The sequence below is a fragment of the Ranitomeya imitator genome, chromosome 5 (assembly GCF_032444005.1).
Source record: "Ranitomeya imitator isolate aRanImi1 chromosome 5, aRanImi1.pri, whole genome shotgun sequence".
NCBI classification, from domain to species: Eukaryota; Metazoa; Chordata; class Amphibia; order Anura; family Dendrobatidae; genus Ranitomeya; species Ranitomeya imitator.
Genome location: NC_091286.1, coordinates 162001133 through 162017077, shown reverse-complemented (window position 1 = coordinate 162017077; position 15945 = coordinate 162001133). Strand labels below are relative to the sequence as shown.

Sequence of the window (15945 nt, the reverse complement as noted above, 5' to 3'; positions counted from 1 at the left end):
GCTACTGCAGTCTTGCTGAAATATTAGGGGCCAAATCCATTAAGAGGCTTACAAATCTTAATGAATTCAGTGCCTCTTCTAAGTGACGTGTGCCCTGTGCCAGAAACGCTAAAGTCAGAGAATGGAGTAGCATTTCTGATGTACAAAGCGTGGGCATTTTTCATGAATTTGACCAGTGAGCATGGATATCCCCCAGCACTGCCCCATCTCCACCCATTTCTGCAGAGCTGAGTCAAACTGACATGAAAGGTTGAAACTTCCCTTTTATGATCCTATTGTGTCAGTTTTCAGGCGTAAACGTTTGATGAATTGGCCCCAATTCTGTTACTGTAGATTACACAATTTTCTGTGCATCCATCTGGTGTAAGCACTGCCTATGTGCAAATAGGCAGTGGGCAATCAATAATCAAAATCCAGATGTGGAAAGCCAGAGGGGTGCTGCTCAGTGGACAATTTTCAACACATCTTCTCCATAAGGGGAATTTATCACAAGAAGAATTTTCAGTGTCAGATTTGCTTGACACTACATTTCCATTAAAATTGCAAAACTGGACTGTCGCATCCATAAGTAAAATCTTTACACTCTGTAAGATCACGCTAAAAACAGACACCGCCATGGTTATGGTAGATAAAAACACACTGCCACTCTGACGCATTTCTGGTGTTGCCACTCTTAGTCATAGAGTATGCCTTGGTACTATTAGATATCCTATCTGAAGGATGCACCACCAATCATGCAGAAGAGGAAGGTAGTTAATCATTACAGATACAAATAAAACATACGTCAACTTATATTGCAATATCAAAATAGATATAGATCAAATAAGGTAAGAACTAATGAACAAACACTGTATTGTTTGTATAATTAATTGCCATTTTTGTGTCCACCCTAATAACGTGAAAGGCTTTTCTTAGAAGGAGAGAAGTCTTTTGGATTATTAGATTAGACACTAAATGTCCCTGGCCTTCCCAAACTCATAAAGTGATCTTTCCTCTGCCCCATCATAATAAGAATAGGTTCTCTTAACGAAAGTTTGAGTACCTGGGTTGACCGTCAAATGCAGCCTCTGGTGATGAGGACTCCAGGTTTCCTTAAGTATAGCTCCTCAGTACTTAGAATTTTTGACAGTATCGCATGGTCTGAGCAATGTTCTTTCGTAGCATGCGATATTGTCAATCTTTATTCCTGCATCCCTCACTCCTTGACTTTGGAAACTGCTACCATCTCAATAAATGTAGTTCCTTTGATCTAGAACTAAAAGAATTGACAGTAGTGCCCCATTTCTTTAACTAATTGAGCAACCATGAAATTAATGTAAAGTTTACTTTTTCAGGTTCGGATACTAAAACTAACTTTTTAGATGAAAGACTTGAAGGCAATTCCAAAATGAGAAAAATCGATTTTTTTCTACCACAAACCTGTCACTGGCAACACTACATTATATGCCTAGAGTTGTCAACCTGCCCATACTATTAACTTGATTCCTTATGGTAAATTCATCAGAGCTAAAAGAATTTGATCTGATGAAAATACCTTCATCAAAGAAAGCCAAATTATTACAGAGAGACTGCAAATTAGAAGTTATAAAAAAGAAATATAGAAAAATCATTTAGAAAAATAAAAAGTGTCCTATGTTCTACTACCAAAAGAGGAAGGGATCTTTAATAGTAACAACTTGGTCACCTTTAGTGCTCCATACAGTTTGCAATACAGCAACATGAAAAATATTATTTATAAATACATCCCCATTTTACATCAAAATGACACTTTCATTGCTATTTTGGCTGATGGCCACAGATGTGAGGTCAGAAGAAGACTTTCTCTTGATAACTTACTCTCATCCACCATGTATCAGAGATAAAGTAACAAGCATGCTTGACTATCAGTTATATACCGTATGTGTTTTCAAGTGTGCTGGTAGTAAGTGCAATATGTATAAATAAACCAAAAAAGTAAAAAAAAAATCAATGGACTATTAATTCATATATTAATTGTAACACACAATATGTCGCCTATTGTATTTTGTCTGGCATCTGCAACATGAAATACATAGGATGTAACAGCCATAAATTAAAAAAAGAGGATTTTAGAACATGTGCAGAATATTAATAAAAACAGAGTATGTTCTGCTGCGGTTAAACACTTTTTGGATGTACATACCGGTAATTCAGAAATGGAATGGATTTGGTATTGGAGAAGGGACTGGTGAAAAAAGCTCCTCCTAAGAGAAGCCTTTTAGATTATTAGATTAGACACTAAAGTGCCAAAGGGCATAAATTATAGAAACTATACAATGCTATTTTATTATTTATCTCCCTATTCAATCTTTGTGTTATGATATTGCAATATACTTTATCTGTTTTATATCTGTAATTATTTCTTACCTTGTTCCCCAATATATAGCTACTTAGCCATACTCTATGACTAAAATAGTCATATGACGGCTTCAATGACACCATTCATTTTTACTTAAAATGTTCTGAAACTTAAAAAAAAATCTGAAGTGCATTGGTTGATGCGGTTAAAGAAAAACATAATTTCCGCCTTTGTTTTTTTCCATTTTGTTTTTACGGCAATCATTGTATCATGACTTACCAACATGCTTTTCCAGGTCGGTATGATTCTTGTGATTCGTAAAGGGGTTGTCTGGTCTGAAATGAAAAGTCTGCAGTCACTCTTTAACTTTCATATTTTTTTAAAAAGGTGAATAACTTTTGGAAAATTTGCTAAAAAAAATTGTGTTGCCATTTTCAAGACTGAAAACTTTATTTTTCCGTTGATGGACTTGTGTCAGGGCTTGTGTTTTTAATGGTGAGCTTGCATTTTTATAGAGATCAAGTGACTGAAATACAGCAAGTCTAGTCGTTTAAATTTTTCCATTATTATTATTTTTCCACATTTTTTCATTACCTTAATGAGTGGGCACCCATGATAGCCCGGCTGCTGCTGCTGACACTGTGCACACGCTATAAGAGAAATGAATGTTCACTGCAAGTACAGTGAATATTAATTTCTTTTTAGCAGCGGGCACAGGCTTTAGCCGCAGCCATTGGCTTCTGCCTCCTGTCACCCGCTGCTCCACCGCTCCCCCAGTGACTTGTGTATAAGCCGAGGCGGGCATTTTCAGCACAAAAAATGTGCTGAAAAACTCGGCTTATGCACGAGTATAAACGATATCATTCTTTTTATGATCTATTTGTAATGAGAGATTCACATTTTTATATCTTTTTATATTTTTTTTAAAACATTTTTCAATTTGTTTTTCTGTCCCCTTAGGGGACATGAACCTTGGATCAATACCACAGAGCAACAATATTGGAGGATATAGAGAAACTTACATTCTCTCGGGGCACAGTTAGACGACCATATAAATCAGACCGAGTTAGGACCGCAATACACTCACTGGACAGTGGCTCTCACGACCCAAGTATGACCACATTGTATATTTCTTTGCAGCTGTCATGCTCGGGTCAAGAGAGCCGCCAGCCAGTATGAGCACTATAGTTTGATCCCAGTATGATTTATATGACCGTCTGACTGCACCCTTAGTAAAACCAGACACCAGCTAGGCCTCTGGGGAGGACCAAGATTGAGGCCTTCAGCAGATCTGCAGTTGCAATGACAACTCTCATGCACTGGCAATCAATCCATATAAGCTTTTTTTGGGGGGCGTAAAAGCTTTGCTAAATTTCCCCCTATGTTTTCCATGAAACAACCAAATAAGTTGTATAGCGGTTGTCTCAGTGTTTCATGCGGCATATAGTCAGCAGCACTAATCTTTGAATATTAGTATCTCCAAATTGAGATTCCGATTTGGCTTTTATCCTAAGTCATACTGCAAGACTCGTTAAAGGGTTGATTGTGACTTGTAGAATCGCTACTTCCAAAAGGTGGCGCTATAGAGTTCAAGTCCTCTTCCTCTCTGAAGAGGCAATTTGAATATAAAATTTCTCAGAGGAGCATTGCACAGCGAATAAGTCTTCTTACCTTGACAAGCCAGAGGTGGTATGACACTCTCCACAAAGAGAAACTACAGTTAAGTCCATATATATTTGGACAGAGACAACATTTTTCTAATTTTGGTTATAGACATTATTACAATGAATTTTAATCAAAACAAGTCAGATGCAGTTGAAGTTCAGACTTTCAGCTTTCATTTGAGGGTATCCACATTAAAATTGGATGAAGGGTTTAGGAGTTTCAGCTCCTTAACATGTGCCAGCCTGTTTTTAAAGGGAACAAAAGTAATTGGACAATTGACTCCAAGGCTATTTCATGGACAGGTGTAGGCAATCCCTTCGTTATGTCATTCTTAATTAAGCAGATAAAAGGCCTGGAGTTGATTTGAGGTGTGGTGCTTACATTTGGAAGGTTTTGCTGTGAAGTAAACATGCTGTCAAAGGAGCAGGTGAAACAAGCCATCCTTAAGCTGCGAAAACAAAAAACCCATCTGAGAAAATGCTACAATATTAGGAGTGGCAAAATCTACAGTTTTGTACATCCTGAGAAAGAAAGAAAGCACTGGTGAACTCATCAATGCAAAAAGACCTGGGCGCCCACGGAAGACAACAGTGGTGGATGATCGCAGAATAATCTCCATGGTGAAGAGAAACCCCTTCACAACAGCCAACCAAGTGAACAACACTCTCCAGGAGGTAGGAAAATCAAAATCCAAATCTACCATAAAGAGAAGACTGCATGAAAGTAAATACAGAGGGTTCACTGCACGGTGCAAGCCTCTCATAAGCATCAAGAATAAAAAGGCTAGACTGGACTTTGCTACAAAAACATCTAAAAAAGCCAGCACAGTTCTGGAAGAACATTCTTTGGACAGACGAAACCAAGATCAACCTCTACCAGAATGATGGAAAGAGAAAAGTATGGTGATGGCATGGTACAACTCATGATCCAAAGCATACCACATCATCTGTAAAACACGGCGGAGGCAGTGTGATGGCTTGGGCATGCATGGCTGCCAGTGGCACTGGGTCACTAGTGTTTATTGATGATGTGACACAGGACAGAAGCAGCCGAATGAATTCTGAGGTATTCAGAGCCATACTGTGTGCTTAGATGCAACCAAATGCAGCCAAATTGATTGGTCGTTGTTTCATACTACAGATGGACAAAACATAAAGCCAAAGCAACCCAGGAGTTTATTAAAGCAAAGAAGTGGAATATTCTTGAATGGCCAAGTCAGTCACCTGATCTCAACCCAATTGAGCATGCATTTCACTTGTTAAAGACTTAACTTCAGACAGAAAGGCCCACAAACAGCAACTGAAAACCACCGCAGTGAAAACCTGGCAGAGCATCAAAAAGGAGGAAACACAGCGTCTGGTGATGTCCATGAGTTCAAGACTTCAGGCAGTCATTGCCAGCAAAGGGTTTTCAACCAAGTACTAGAAATGAACATTTTAAAATTACAGTATTTAATCTCTCCAATTACTTTTGGTCCCTTTAAAAACAGGGTGGCACATGTTAAGGAGCTGAAACTCCTAAACCCTTCATCCAATTTTAATGTGGATACCCTCAAATAAAAGCTGAAAGTCTGAACTTCAGCTGCATCTGAATTGTTTTGTTTAAAATTCATTGTGGTAATGTCTATAACCAAAATTAGAAAATGTTGTCTCTGTCCAAATACATATGGACTTAACTGTATATCCCTTAGACCTGAGTATCTCCAAGAAACAGAGATTGCCATCTTGTTTTCACAGTAATGACTGCATGCTGATCAAACTCCTCAAAGCTATGCTCACTATGCTATGTGCAATCAAAGTATTGTGTGACAAATCTGTTTTAAACAACTCAGTGAAGAAAATAGTTAATAAAAATCTATCAGCACTTAAATACTTTGCAATAAAATAATAACTCAGGTGCAGCTTCTTTTTTTTAAACTCTGAGTTCAGACTTTCATCTATTATTTCACCTGCAAATTTATGATTAAAATGACAAATGGGCAATAACGTTTCCCTGGTCCATAGAATGTGTCTGCATACAGTCTGAAAGAGAACAGATTGTAAGAGATTATGTGTTCATTTAATTTTGATACTAAGATTTAGGGGTCTTGCATCTTGGATCTTGGTCCGATCAAGGACTGGTCATGGGTCTTCAACTGGGGCCTGACAGCTTCATATATGGCTCTGTTATGTTTGGGTCTGGATACTCGCAGTCCGTGCATTGAGGTCCATGATCAGACTGAGATCCAGTGACGTCTCCAAGAGCCTTTACACAGGTATTCTTATCTGAGACATATATGACAAATCCACCAAATATGCCATAAATGTCTGAGAGGTGAGGATCCTAAAGATAGGATCAATAACATCAATAATAGTGCTATTTTCCAAACATCTGTAAAAGTGAATGTAGAGAACTATGGAATCTCTGCCACCTGGGTGTAGATGGGTGTGAGTCTTAGAGATTGGTTCTCTCACCAGACATTTTTGGCACTGTATAGAGACATGCCCTGAGTGTCTAAGGTGGGAATACACATTTAAGTATTAGAATCACTAGAAATTATATAAAAATGTGAAACCATATGTAAGTAGTAGAATATATGCTGTTTTTTACAGAATGGATATGCACCAGTTGAATTTTTCATTGAAGGTCAGAGGAGCAGATCAGGCAAGACAATACAGCCACGGCTTGGTATGTACAACTAACGATTGAGGTTCTACATTTTTTCATAATTAAAGCACCTGCAAACACTACACCCACCTTTCGTACGCCAATGTTAAAGAAGCACTCCCATCAAAGTATGTATCCTCTTAATACATTGCAATCATCATATTATATAGCACTGTGTGCTTACTATTGCTCATTTTGTCTTCCTGCTCAGTAAATTCTTCTCTTTTCCCTGATCTATGTAGAAACAGGAAGTTTTTTGTCCCTGAATTTATTATTCTCCTCTACAACTCCTGACCCAGCTGCTCCATTCTCCCTCTACCAGAGACTTTTGCAGTGACTTATGAGTCATACAGGGAAAATTGACCTCCCGCTTCTACATAGAGCTTCGAAGGATTTAGCTAGTCAAATTTTAATCACATGTTGTCACAGACCTATGGAAAAGAGAAGAATTATCTGGGTAGAAAGGCAAAATGAGCAATTGTAAGTACACAGTGCTATATAATATGATGACTGCAACATATTAAGAGAATAAAAACTTTAATGGGAGGAGGAGTGCTTCTTTAATTAATTGCATGCAGGAATAAGATGTGCTAAGTTCATTAAAAGGCACAAGCCGCTTAATGAATTTGGCTGTGACATGGAGTAACATTTCTGATGTTAGGAATGCCAACACTTTTAATGAATTTCACAGACTGGCTTGGCCACATTTTATCCATCCCCAGGTCCTTGCAAAGCTCCACCAATTTTTGTGCAGTTTCCAGAAAATAGGGTGAAAAGTTACAACATTTTTGAGCAACTCTGCATTGCACAAAATTTGTACGACTTCTACACGTGTTTTACCCCACTTTTATGGTAACTTTTGGCCTAGATGTACTGAAATATGTCATTAACACCATAGACATTTAGTCCTAGAACCAGACCTGCTGAAGGGGTTCTTCAAATGCTTTTAATTCATTTTTGTTTAACCAAATTGGTCTAAACAACCCCTTTAATGTAATACATAATATAACTTAAAGGGGTATTCCCATCTCCAAGATCCTATCCCAATATGTAGTAGGTCTAGTAATAATAATAATAATAATACCAAATACCTCCAATCAGAAATGTAGTATAGTTTTTCTGATTCGCTATATCTCTTTCCTCATGTGCAGGCATTGCAGGACCTTTAGTATCCATGGTCACAACGACTGATATAGTGAAAGCTACTTTCTAGTGGTCGTAACCCTGGATACATAAGGTCCTGCAATGCCTGCGCATGAGGAATGAAAGGGATAGGATCTTGGAGATAGGAAAAATCATTTAATGAGCATATTACATACTTTGTACGTATAAAAGTTTAAAGAATTTGCAGCTACTTTGACCATATCTTTTTAAGGGCTTGTCCACAAGGTATGCTTTTGCTGTATTTTTTTCTGAAAATTTTACAAGGGTAAACATGCTGCAGTTTACAATACCAGCAAAATAAATTAGATTTCTGAAATCTCAAACACATTTTCATTGCAGATTTGAAGTAGTTTTAATCTGCAGCATGTACAGTTAGGGCCAGAAATATTTGGACAGTGACACAAGTTTTGTTATTTTAGCTGTTTACAAAAACATGTTCAGAAATAAAATTATATATGTAATATGGGCTGAAAGTGCACACTCCCAGCTGCAATATGATAGTTTCCACATCCAAATCGGAGAAAGGGTTTAGGAATCATAGCTCTGTAATGCATAGCGTCCTCTTTTTCAAGGGACCAAAAGTAATTGGACAATGGACTCTAAGGGCTGCAATTAACTCTGAAGGCGTCTCCCTCGTTAACCTGTAATCAATGAAGTAGTTAAAAGGTCAGGGGTGGATTCCAGGTGTGTGGTTTTGCATTTGGAAGCTGTTGCTGTGAGCAGACAACATGCGGTCAAAGGAACTCTCAATTGAGGTGAAGCAGAACATCCTGAGGCTGAAAAAAAAGAAAAAATCCATCAGAGAGATAGCAGACATGCTTGGAGTAGCAAAATCAACAGTTGGGTACATTCTGAGAAAAAAGGAATTGACTGGTGAGCTTGGGAACTCAAAAAGGCCTGGGCGTCCACGGATGACAACAGTGGTGGATGATCGCCGCATACTTAATTTGGTGAAGAAGAATCCGTTCACAACATCAACTGAAGTCCAGAACACTCTCAGTGAAGTAGGTGTATCTGTCTCTAAGTCAACAGTAAAGAGAAAACTCCATGACAGTAAATACAAAGGGTTCACATCTAGATGCAAACCATTCATCAATACCAAAAATAGACAGGCCAGAGTTAAATTTGCAGAAAAACACCTCAAGAAGCCAGCTCAGTTCTGGAAAAGTATTCTATGGACAGATGAGACAAAGATCAACCTGTACCAGAATGATGGGAAGAAAAAAGTTTGGAGAAGAAAGGGAACGGCACATGATCCAAGGCACACCACATCCTCTGTAAAACATGGTGGAGGCAACGTGATGGCATGGGCATGCATGGCTTTCAATGGCACTGGGTCACTTGTGTTTATTGATGACATAAGAGCAGACAAGAGTAGCCGGATGAATTCTGAAGTGTACCGGGATATACTTTCAGCCCAGATTCAGCCAAATGCTGCAAAGTTGATTGGACGGCGCTTCATAGTACAGATGGACAATGACCCCAAGCATACAGCCAAAGCTACCCAGGAGTTCATGAGTGCCAAAAAGTGGAACATTCTGCAATGGCCAAGTCAATCTCCAGATCTAAACCCAATTGAGCATGCATTTCACTTGCTCAAAGCCAGACTTAAGACGGAAAGACCCACAAACAAGCAAGACCTGAAGGCTGCGGCTGTAAAGGCCTGGCAAAGCATTAAGAAGGAGGAAACCCAGCGTTTGGTGATGTCCATGGGTTCCAGACTTAAGGCAGTGATTGCCTCCAAAGGATTTGCAACAAAATATTGAAAATAAAAATATTTTGTTTGGGTTATGTTTATTTGTCCAATTACTTTTAACCTCCTAAAATGTGGAGTGTTTGTAAAGAAATGTGTATAATTCCTACATTTTCTATCAGATATTTTTGTTCAACCCTTCAAATTAAACGTTACAATCTGCACTTGAATTCTGTTGTAGAGGTTTCATTTCAAATCCAATGTGGTGGCATGCAGAGCCCAACTCGCGAAAATTGTGTCACTGTCCAAATATTTCTGGCCCTAACTGTATATTTTTCCCAGTTTTTGCAGTGTTTTTCGCCCACTCAAGTGAATGGGGAAAAAAAAACATTAAAAACACATGCAAAATATGAGGTAAAAACAGGCTCCTTTTACATAGCATTTTATCTACCGACATGTTTTTGGTGAAGAAAAGTATGTTGCAAATACTCATCGTGTGCACATATCCTAACTGCTGCAATCCAAGAGCAATTATGTTTTATTTTTTTTAACATGAACTGTTGTAATTTTTATACATGTAATTTCATTTTAAGGTATTAAAAAACAATTTAGGGTTTTGTTCCTACGATGCACTATAAGGCTGGTTTCATATTTACGGTTGTGTCCGCATCGTTTCGGTCGCATACATTCGCATGCGTCGTGTTTTCCTATCTTTAGTGTTGTGGACGCAGGTACATGCGTTTCTATGTTTTTGGCTGCGTTTGACTATGCATGCGTCTTTTCGGCTTGTGTGGCTGGGTGCAGCTAATGCAACATGTTGCAATTTTGGTAGTGGCAAATTGCTTGTGGAAGCAATGCGTAAAAACAATGCATTACAGTCCATGGGAACGCAGGTGTACGCAAGTACACACGTTCACTCGCGTTTTCGTACGCATGTGTTTTTCCAGAGTAAACATGTCTAGACACTGATTAGCCACCACCCCACACAAAGATAGATAAAAAGAATGGGTTGGCAATGGCAGTACACTACTCTACAGACCCCTCGAAGCAGACAGACTTGAAGCAAGAACTTGGAAGCAGACTGAAACCTCTCCAGGAGAATCACAACTTTGGCTAATGTGAGTATAAAAGCGAATGTCTGTCTGTCCTTTTTTCTATCCTTAGTATGTACTAATTTCTGTCTATTTTTTCTTGCAGCATTCATAATGTCAGGAATGTGCAGGACGGGAAAGTGAAGTGAGAATATTCCCTACTGATTGGTAAGTATTCTCTGTCACATATACACATGTGGTCATTTTTTTTCAATTTTTTTTCTTATCAGCAGAGGCAGACCAGGAGCAGCCAGCACACATTCGGGTGGAAAGACAGCGTGTAAGTATACTTGACTGGGTTTTTTATTTCATGACTATACTATTGTTGCCTGTTTTTTATTTCTTCGCTTTGCTTCTATCTTCCCTTTTTTGTCTTGACTACTATTTTTTTCTTGACTTTAACTTATTCTTTCCTGTTTTCTGTATCTCTTGTTTTCTTTCTTTTTCTTATCTTTACAACACTAATGTCTTTCTTTCTTTTCTAGGTTCAAGAACGGGACGAAGACCTCCTTGATAATGCCCTTCTCATTTCCCTGGGTGAGGAGCGAGTCCCGTTGTGGGACACCTGGGTTCAGCAGCACTCAAACAATGTGGTTATCCGGCGGCTGTGGAATGAGGTGGCCCGAGCGATGATGTATGGCTGGGACAATGCCACGCCACAGGTTCAAAAGGAATTTTGTAAGTATTTAAATTTTGTGTGATGCGCCATTCACCTTGGCTGGAATCACACAACTGTGTGTGATTACTATAAACTCCTCCGAGTTTAACCCATCACACACAGACCGAAAGTGCATTGACTAATTTTTTATTGTTTTTCCAGTGAACAAAGTCAGAACCCGTTGGCGTTCGATAAAGAATCGCTTCAACAAGGACCTTCTTCAGGAGGGCCAGGTTTGCAGTGGTGCTGCAGCACGGATCAGAAAGTACAAATATCATCGCATGCCGGCGTTTTTGAGACCGGTCCTTGCCTAGAGAACGTAAGTATTTTTGTGTTGTATTGTATTGTGTTGCATTCCCTAATCTGCTTTCTTCTAGTCCACAGGAGATGGTGCTTTTACTATTGTAAATTTTTGGTACTAATGTTTTTCTTTTATTTTCACAGAACCTGGAGCAGCACCCTCGAACCTGGATCCGGAGCGGTCCTTCATCGAACAGCCACGGACCCGTCCCACCCATCCACCTGCGCAGCAGCAAGTGGGCCTGCAGCACAGACTGGAGACCAGGAAGCTGGTCCATCAGGTGTTCCCCTGTCCCAGTGGGGGATCTTCCCACCAGCGGCAGGAGGCCTTGGACAGGTCACTCATGCCCGAGTTTCTTCACTTGAGCTCGGTCTTCCAGAATGGCTTAAAGGTGCTGGGAGATAGACTGGAAAGTGGTCTGACTCATATTAACACACTTTTCCAGGATGTGAACCAGCGCCTTAACCATCTGGAAGCCAACCTCCAGAGGCCAGCACATCATTTCTTTAATGAAATTGAACAGGGCATGTCGGAACACCTTACTCCTGATCTCCAGCCCAATGTCATGCAGACGTGCAATGCTGCTTACATGCAGTTTATGCAGCAGACTCGGTACTTGCAGCAGTCAGTGGGGGTATTTCCACCTCTGCCAGCACTGACACGCTTGACCTCAATACCGAGTTCTGCTGCATACCACTGCATGGCCACCACCATTCCAAGCCCTGCTGGACACCACTACAGCGCCCCCACTATGCCGAGTTCTGCTGCACAGTCCACCGCCACCACCATGCCAAGTGCTGCTCCTGCTTGGTCCTCGCCTACCACCACTGACATGCCGCAGCAAGCGGACCCTGGCAGGCCGCCCACCAGCACCAGGCCACAGCAGCAGCACCAGTATCCTGCCAGGCCATCCGCCCACACATGCCACAGCAGCAGCAGCAGCAACAACCGCATCCTGCCAGGCCGTCCATCCACACCATGCCACAGCAGCAGCAACCAGATACTGCCAGGCCATCCACCCACACAATCCCGCCTGTAAACACCACACCAACACTCCCCAGAAGACAGCAGCGCAAATCACGGGGGAGGAAGAAAAAACAACAGCGGACTCTCGCACTCCCTCCCCCCTCACCTCCAAATGTGTCTGTGATGTCTGGTTTGTCTCTCCCTTCCAATATGTCTGTCCCGTCCCATGCCTCCACTACCATCCCTGACCTCCCTGACCCCACTACTTTCGTCGTCCCTTCCCCTGCAAACCCTTTGTCGTCTTTACCCAGTCAAAGTCTCTGCTCAACACACCCCAGTTCCGTCACGTTTCCCCAAGTCGCCGTAGTTAATGTAATTTTATTTTATTTTTTAATAAATGTGTAGTTTTTTGCAGCTTTGTTTCTTGTGTATGTCATGGAGCTATTAGGCTTGGTTCACATTGCGTTCAGGGCCAACGTTAAACGGCGTACGTTACACCGCGGCATAACGTTGTGTAACGTACGCTGTTAACACCGCCATTGAATGCAATGCCGGACGCATCGCCTAGCGCATGCCCAGAATGGGCGTGCGCTAGTGATGCGCCGTCATTGAGTGACGGACCCGAGACGCTGGCTGCTGCGTTTCCGGGTCCGTCACTGCTAGCACAGATGGAGCTAGCAGAAGCTCTATCTGTGCTAGCGTGATGTAGCGCCGGCACTTGCGTTAGCAGCAGCCCGTTAGCGTATGTGCTGAACGGGCTGCTGCTAACGCAATGTGACCCTAGCCTTAGTTGTCAAAAACAAATATGACTTTCATTTTCTCGAGCATCTTTTCAGTCTGCGTAATGTATTGGACGCACAATGAAGAGACGATGGAGGTAATACATGGCATATCTATACTCACCTGACCAGGTGTCAGAAATAGTGAATTCCGGATGCACAAAACCCAGCATCCTGAATTCATTATTTCTGACACTGGCCTGGTGAGGATAGATATGCCTTGTATTATCTCCATCGTCTCTTCATTCTGCATCCAATAGATACTGCAGACTTAAAAGACGCTGAATCGAATCAGAAGTCGCCTACCATAGCACTGACATCATAAGTGGATTTGAGTTGATTAAAGACAGAGAGCACTCGGTACAGGTTTCAAAACAGTTTTTTTAGTTACACAAAACATTACAGGAACATTTTAACATTACAGCTATATACACAAACACAACAGAACATTTTATTAAACCATTCCATCTTGCCATGCCACACATCCAATATGAGAGAACAAGTAGGCCGCATATTGGTCCCTCATTTGGGCAACTTCTACTGTTGACTGCAGAGGGTGATGATGGTAATCTGGCAAGGGGTTTGAAACTGGTTAATTAAGTTCACTGTTGGGTCACCCTTTAGACATTATGTAGTTATGTAGAACTACACAGGCTTTGACAACCTCATCGACTGTCTCTATTTTTAGTTTAATGTCTGTTCCAAGAATGCGCCATCTTGAGAAAAGAATCCCAAAGGTACACTCAACAGTTCTTCGAGCCCTGCTCAGTCTGTAGTTAAAAGTTTTTTTGGTGTGGTTCAATTCCCGACTGGAGTGTGGTTTCAGTAGGTTTTCACACATCTGAAAGGCCTCATCCCCAACCATAACAAATGTCATTGGCGGGCCTTCAGTGTTGGGAAGAGGTCGTAGCAGGGGGAAATTAAAATGTTTTCCATACAAGCGTTGGCCCATGTCTGAGTTTTTAAAAGTCTGGGAGTCATTGCCATGGCCAAAATCTCTAATGTTCCTGGCGACAAAGCGACAGTCCGCATCGGCAATAGCCATGAGCACTAGAGAAAAATATTTTTTATAGTTGAAGTACTCAGATCCTGTTCTGGTGGGTTTAGTAATCTGAATGTGTTTTCCATCCACTGCTCCGAAACAGTTGGCGAAATTACAGACTTGCCAGAATTATTTAGAAATTTCTGGCCACATTTCTTCCCGGAGTACGTTCCACAAAGCACGGCAGGTGTCCGCATCTATTCCAGACAAAGTGGAAATTCCAAGCCGGTCCTCAAAATGGAGGCATAATAAGCTCTCTCCGGTAGCCAGGAATCTGCCAAAAAAAAGAAATAAACAAATTACGAACAATTATATTTATGATGGGGTGTTGCTAAACAAATAAAGAAAAAAACAAATAAATAATACATGGCAGAACAAAAATAATTATGACAAGCGTTTGTTTTGATATATTACGTACCTTAATATGACCAGGAGACATTCCTCAGCAGGAATCGTTCTACGGAGCTGGATGTCCTGTCTCCTGATGGCTCCTTGGACATGACCAAGCAAATCCCGGAAGGTCATCCCGGAAGGTCTCTTGAGACATCCTGGTATATTCCAAAAATGTCTCCGTGCTAGCATGGAGCTTGCTGTATAGGGTGTGGTAGGCTCCACGGCTCTCCCGGACTTCGATAATGGGTGTCTCCAAAAACGCAGATGCTGTATTCTTCTCTATCTTTCTCTGTTTCTTTGTTGCTCACAAGCAAATGCAAAGGCAAGAAATAGCTTGAGATCCAAATCCAGGTTGAAATGCGAAGATACATTGTGATACAGGAGCAAAATCTGAATGTTTCATCTGTACAAAGTGTCTATATAAAGAATTCCCATGAGACAGGCCCATTGGTGTCCCATTGGTGGTGTTTGTTTATCTAGATTTTTCTCCTGGTACATTTTTCACCTTTACAACTCATGTGCATAAACAGCACAAACGCATGAAAAAGCAGCAAACGTTGCAGTTTTTTACCGCATGCATAAGCTGTTGCGGCTAAAAAATGTTGCTTGTGCATGCGGTTTTCCATGCGTTTGTGGTTGCAGACGATACGCTGCGGACACAACCGCAAATGTGAAACTAGCCTAAGGGTACCGTCACACAGTGCAATTTTGATCGCTACGACGGCACGATTCGTGACGTTATATCGTCGCTTAATTATCGCTCCAACATCGTAGACTGCGGTCACACTTCACGATGCACGGCGCTGGAGCGATAATTTCATGACGTATTTGCGATGTAGAAGTCGTATGGGACAGTCGTACGGTCGTGTCACACAAGACGATTCAGAGCACATTTTGCATAATCTGTGCGTGACGTTGTTCACTAGGGGGTGTGTCGAGCTGCTAGCTAATGTGCTGATAGGCCACAGGTTCTGTGCACACAATTGGTTGGAAAATTTGTCACCTGAGCGCTATTGTTCCCAAAGCCACCTCACAGGTTTCAAAATTTCCTTTCTTCACTTTGTACTTGGACACTTGTTGGACCTGGACGTCGGATTTAGTATTTCACAGAATATTCCACGCTTTGCACCGCAGCTTCGAGGTATGTTAAACCGCTTGGCCATAGTGGATGGAACGATGTACGGTCGGCATGAGCGCTTCGTTCCGCCGCTGAAGCGATGCGGATGGTAC

At 41.1% G+C, this 15945-nt stretch overlaps 1 protein-coding gene across 2 annotated transcripts in view; it reads left to right on the top strand.

Annotated features, from left to right (window-relative positions):
- LOC138681618 (dihydroxyacetone phosphate acyltransferase-like) overlaps positions 1 to 15945 on the top strand; it is a 258128-nt gene that overhangs the window by 105160 nt on the left and 137023 nt on the right. For both annotated transcript variants that reach the window (XM_069769275.1, XM_069769276.1), the window contains exon 6: positions 6574 to 6649. In XM_069769275.1, the coding sequence (XP_069625376.1) occupies positions 6574 to 6649 (76 nt within the window). The remainder of the gene's footprint in view (positions 1 to 6573; positions 6650 to 15945) is intronic.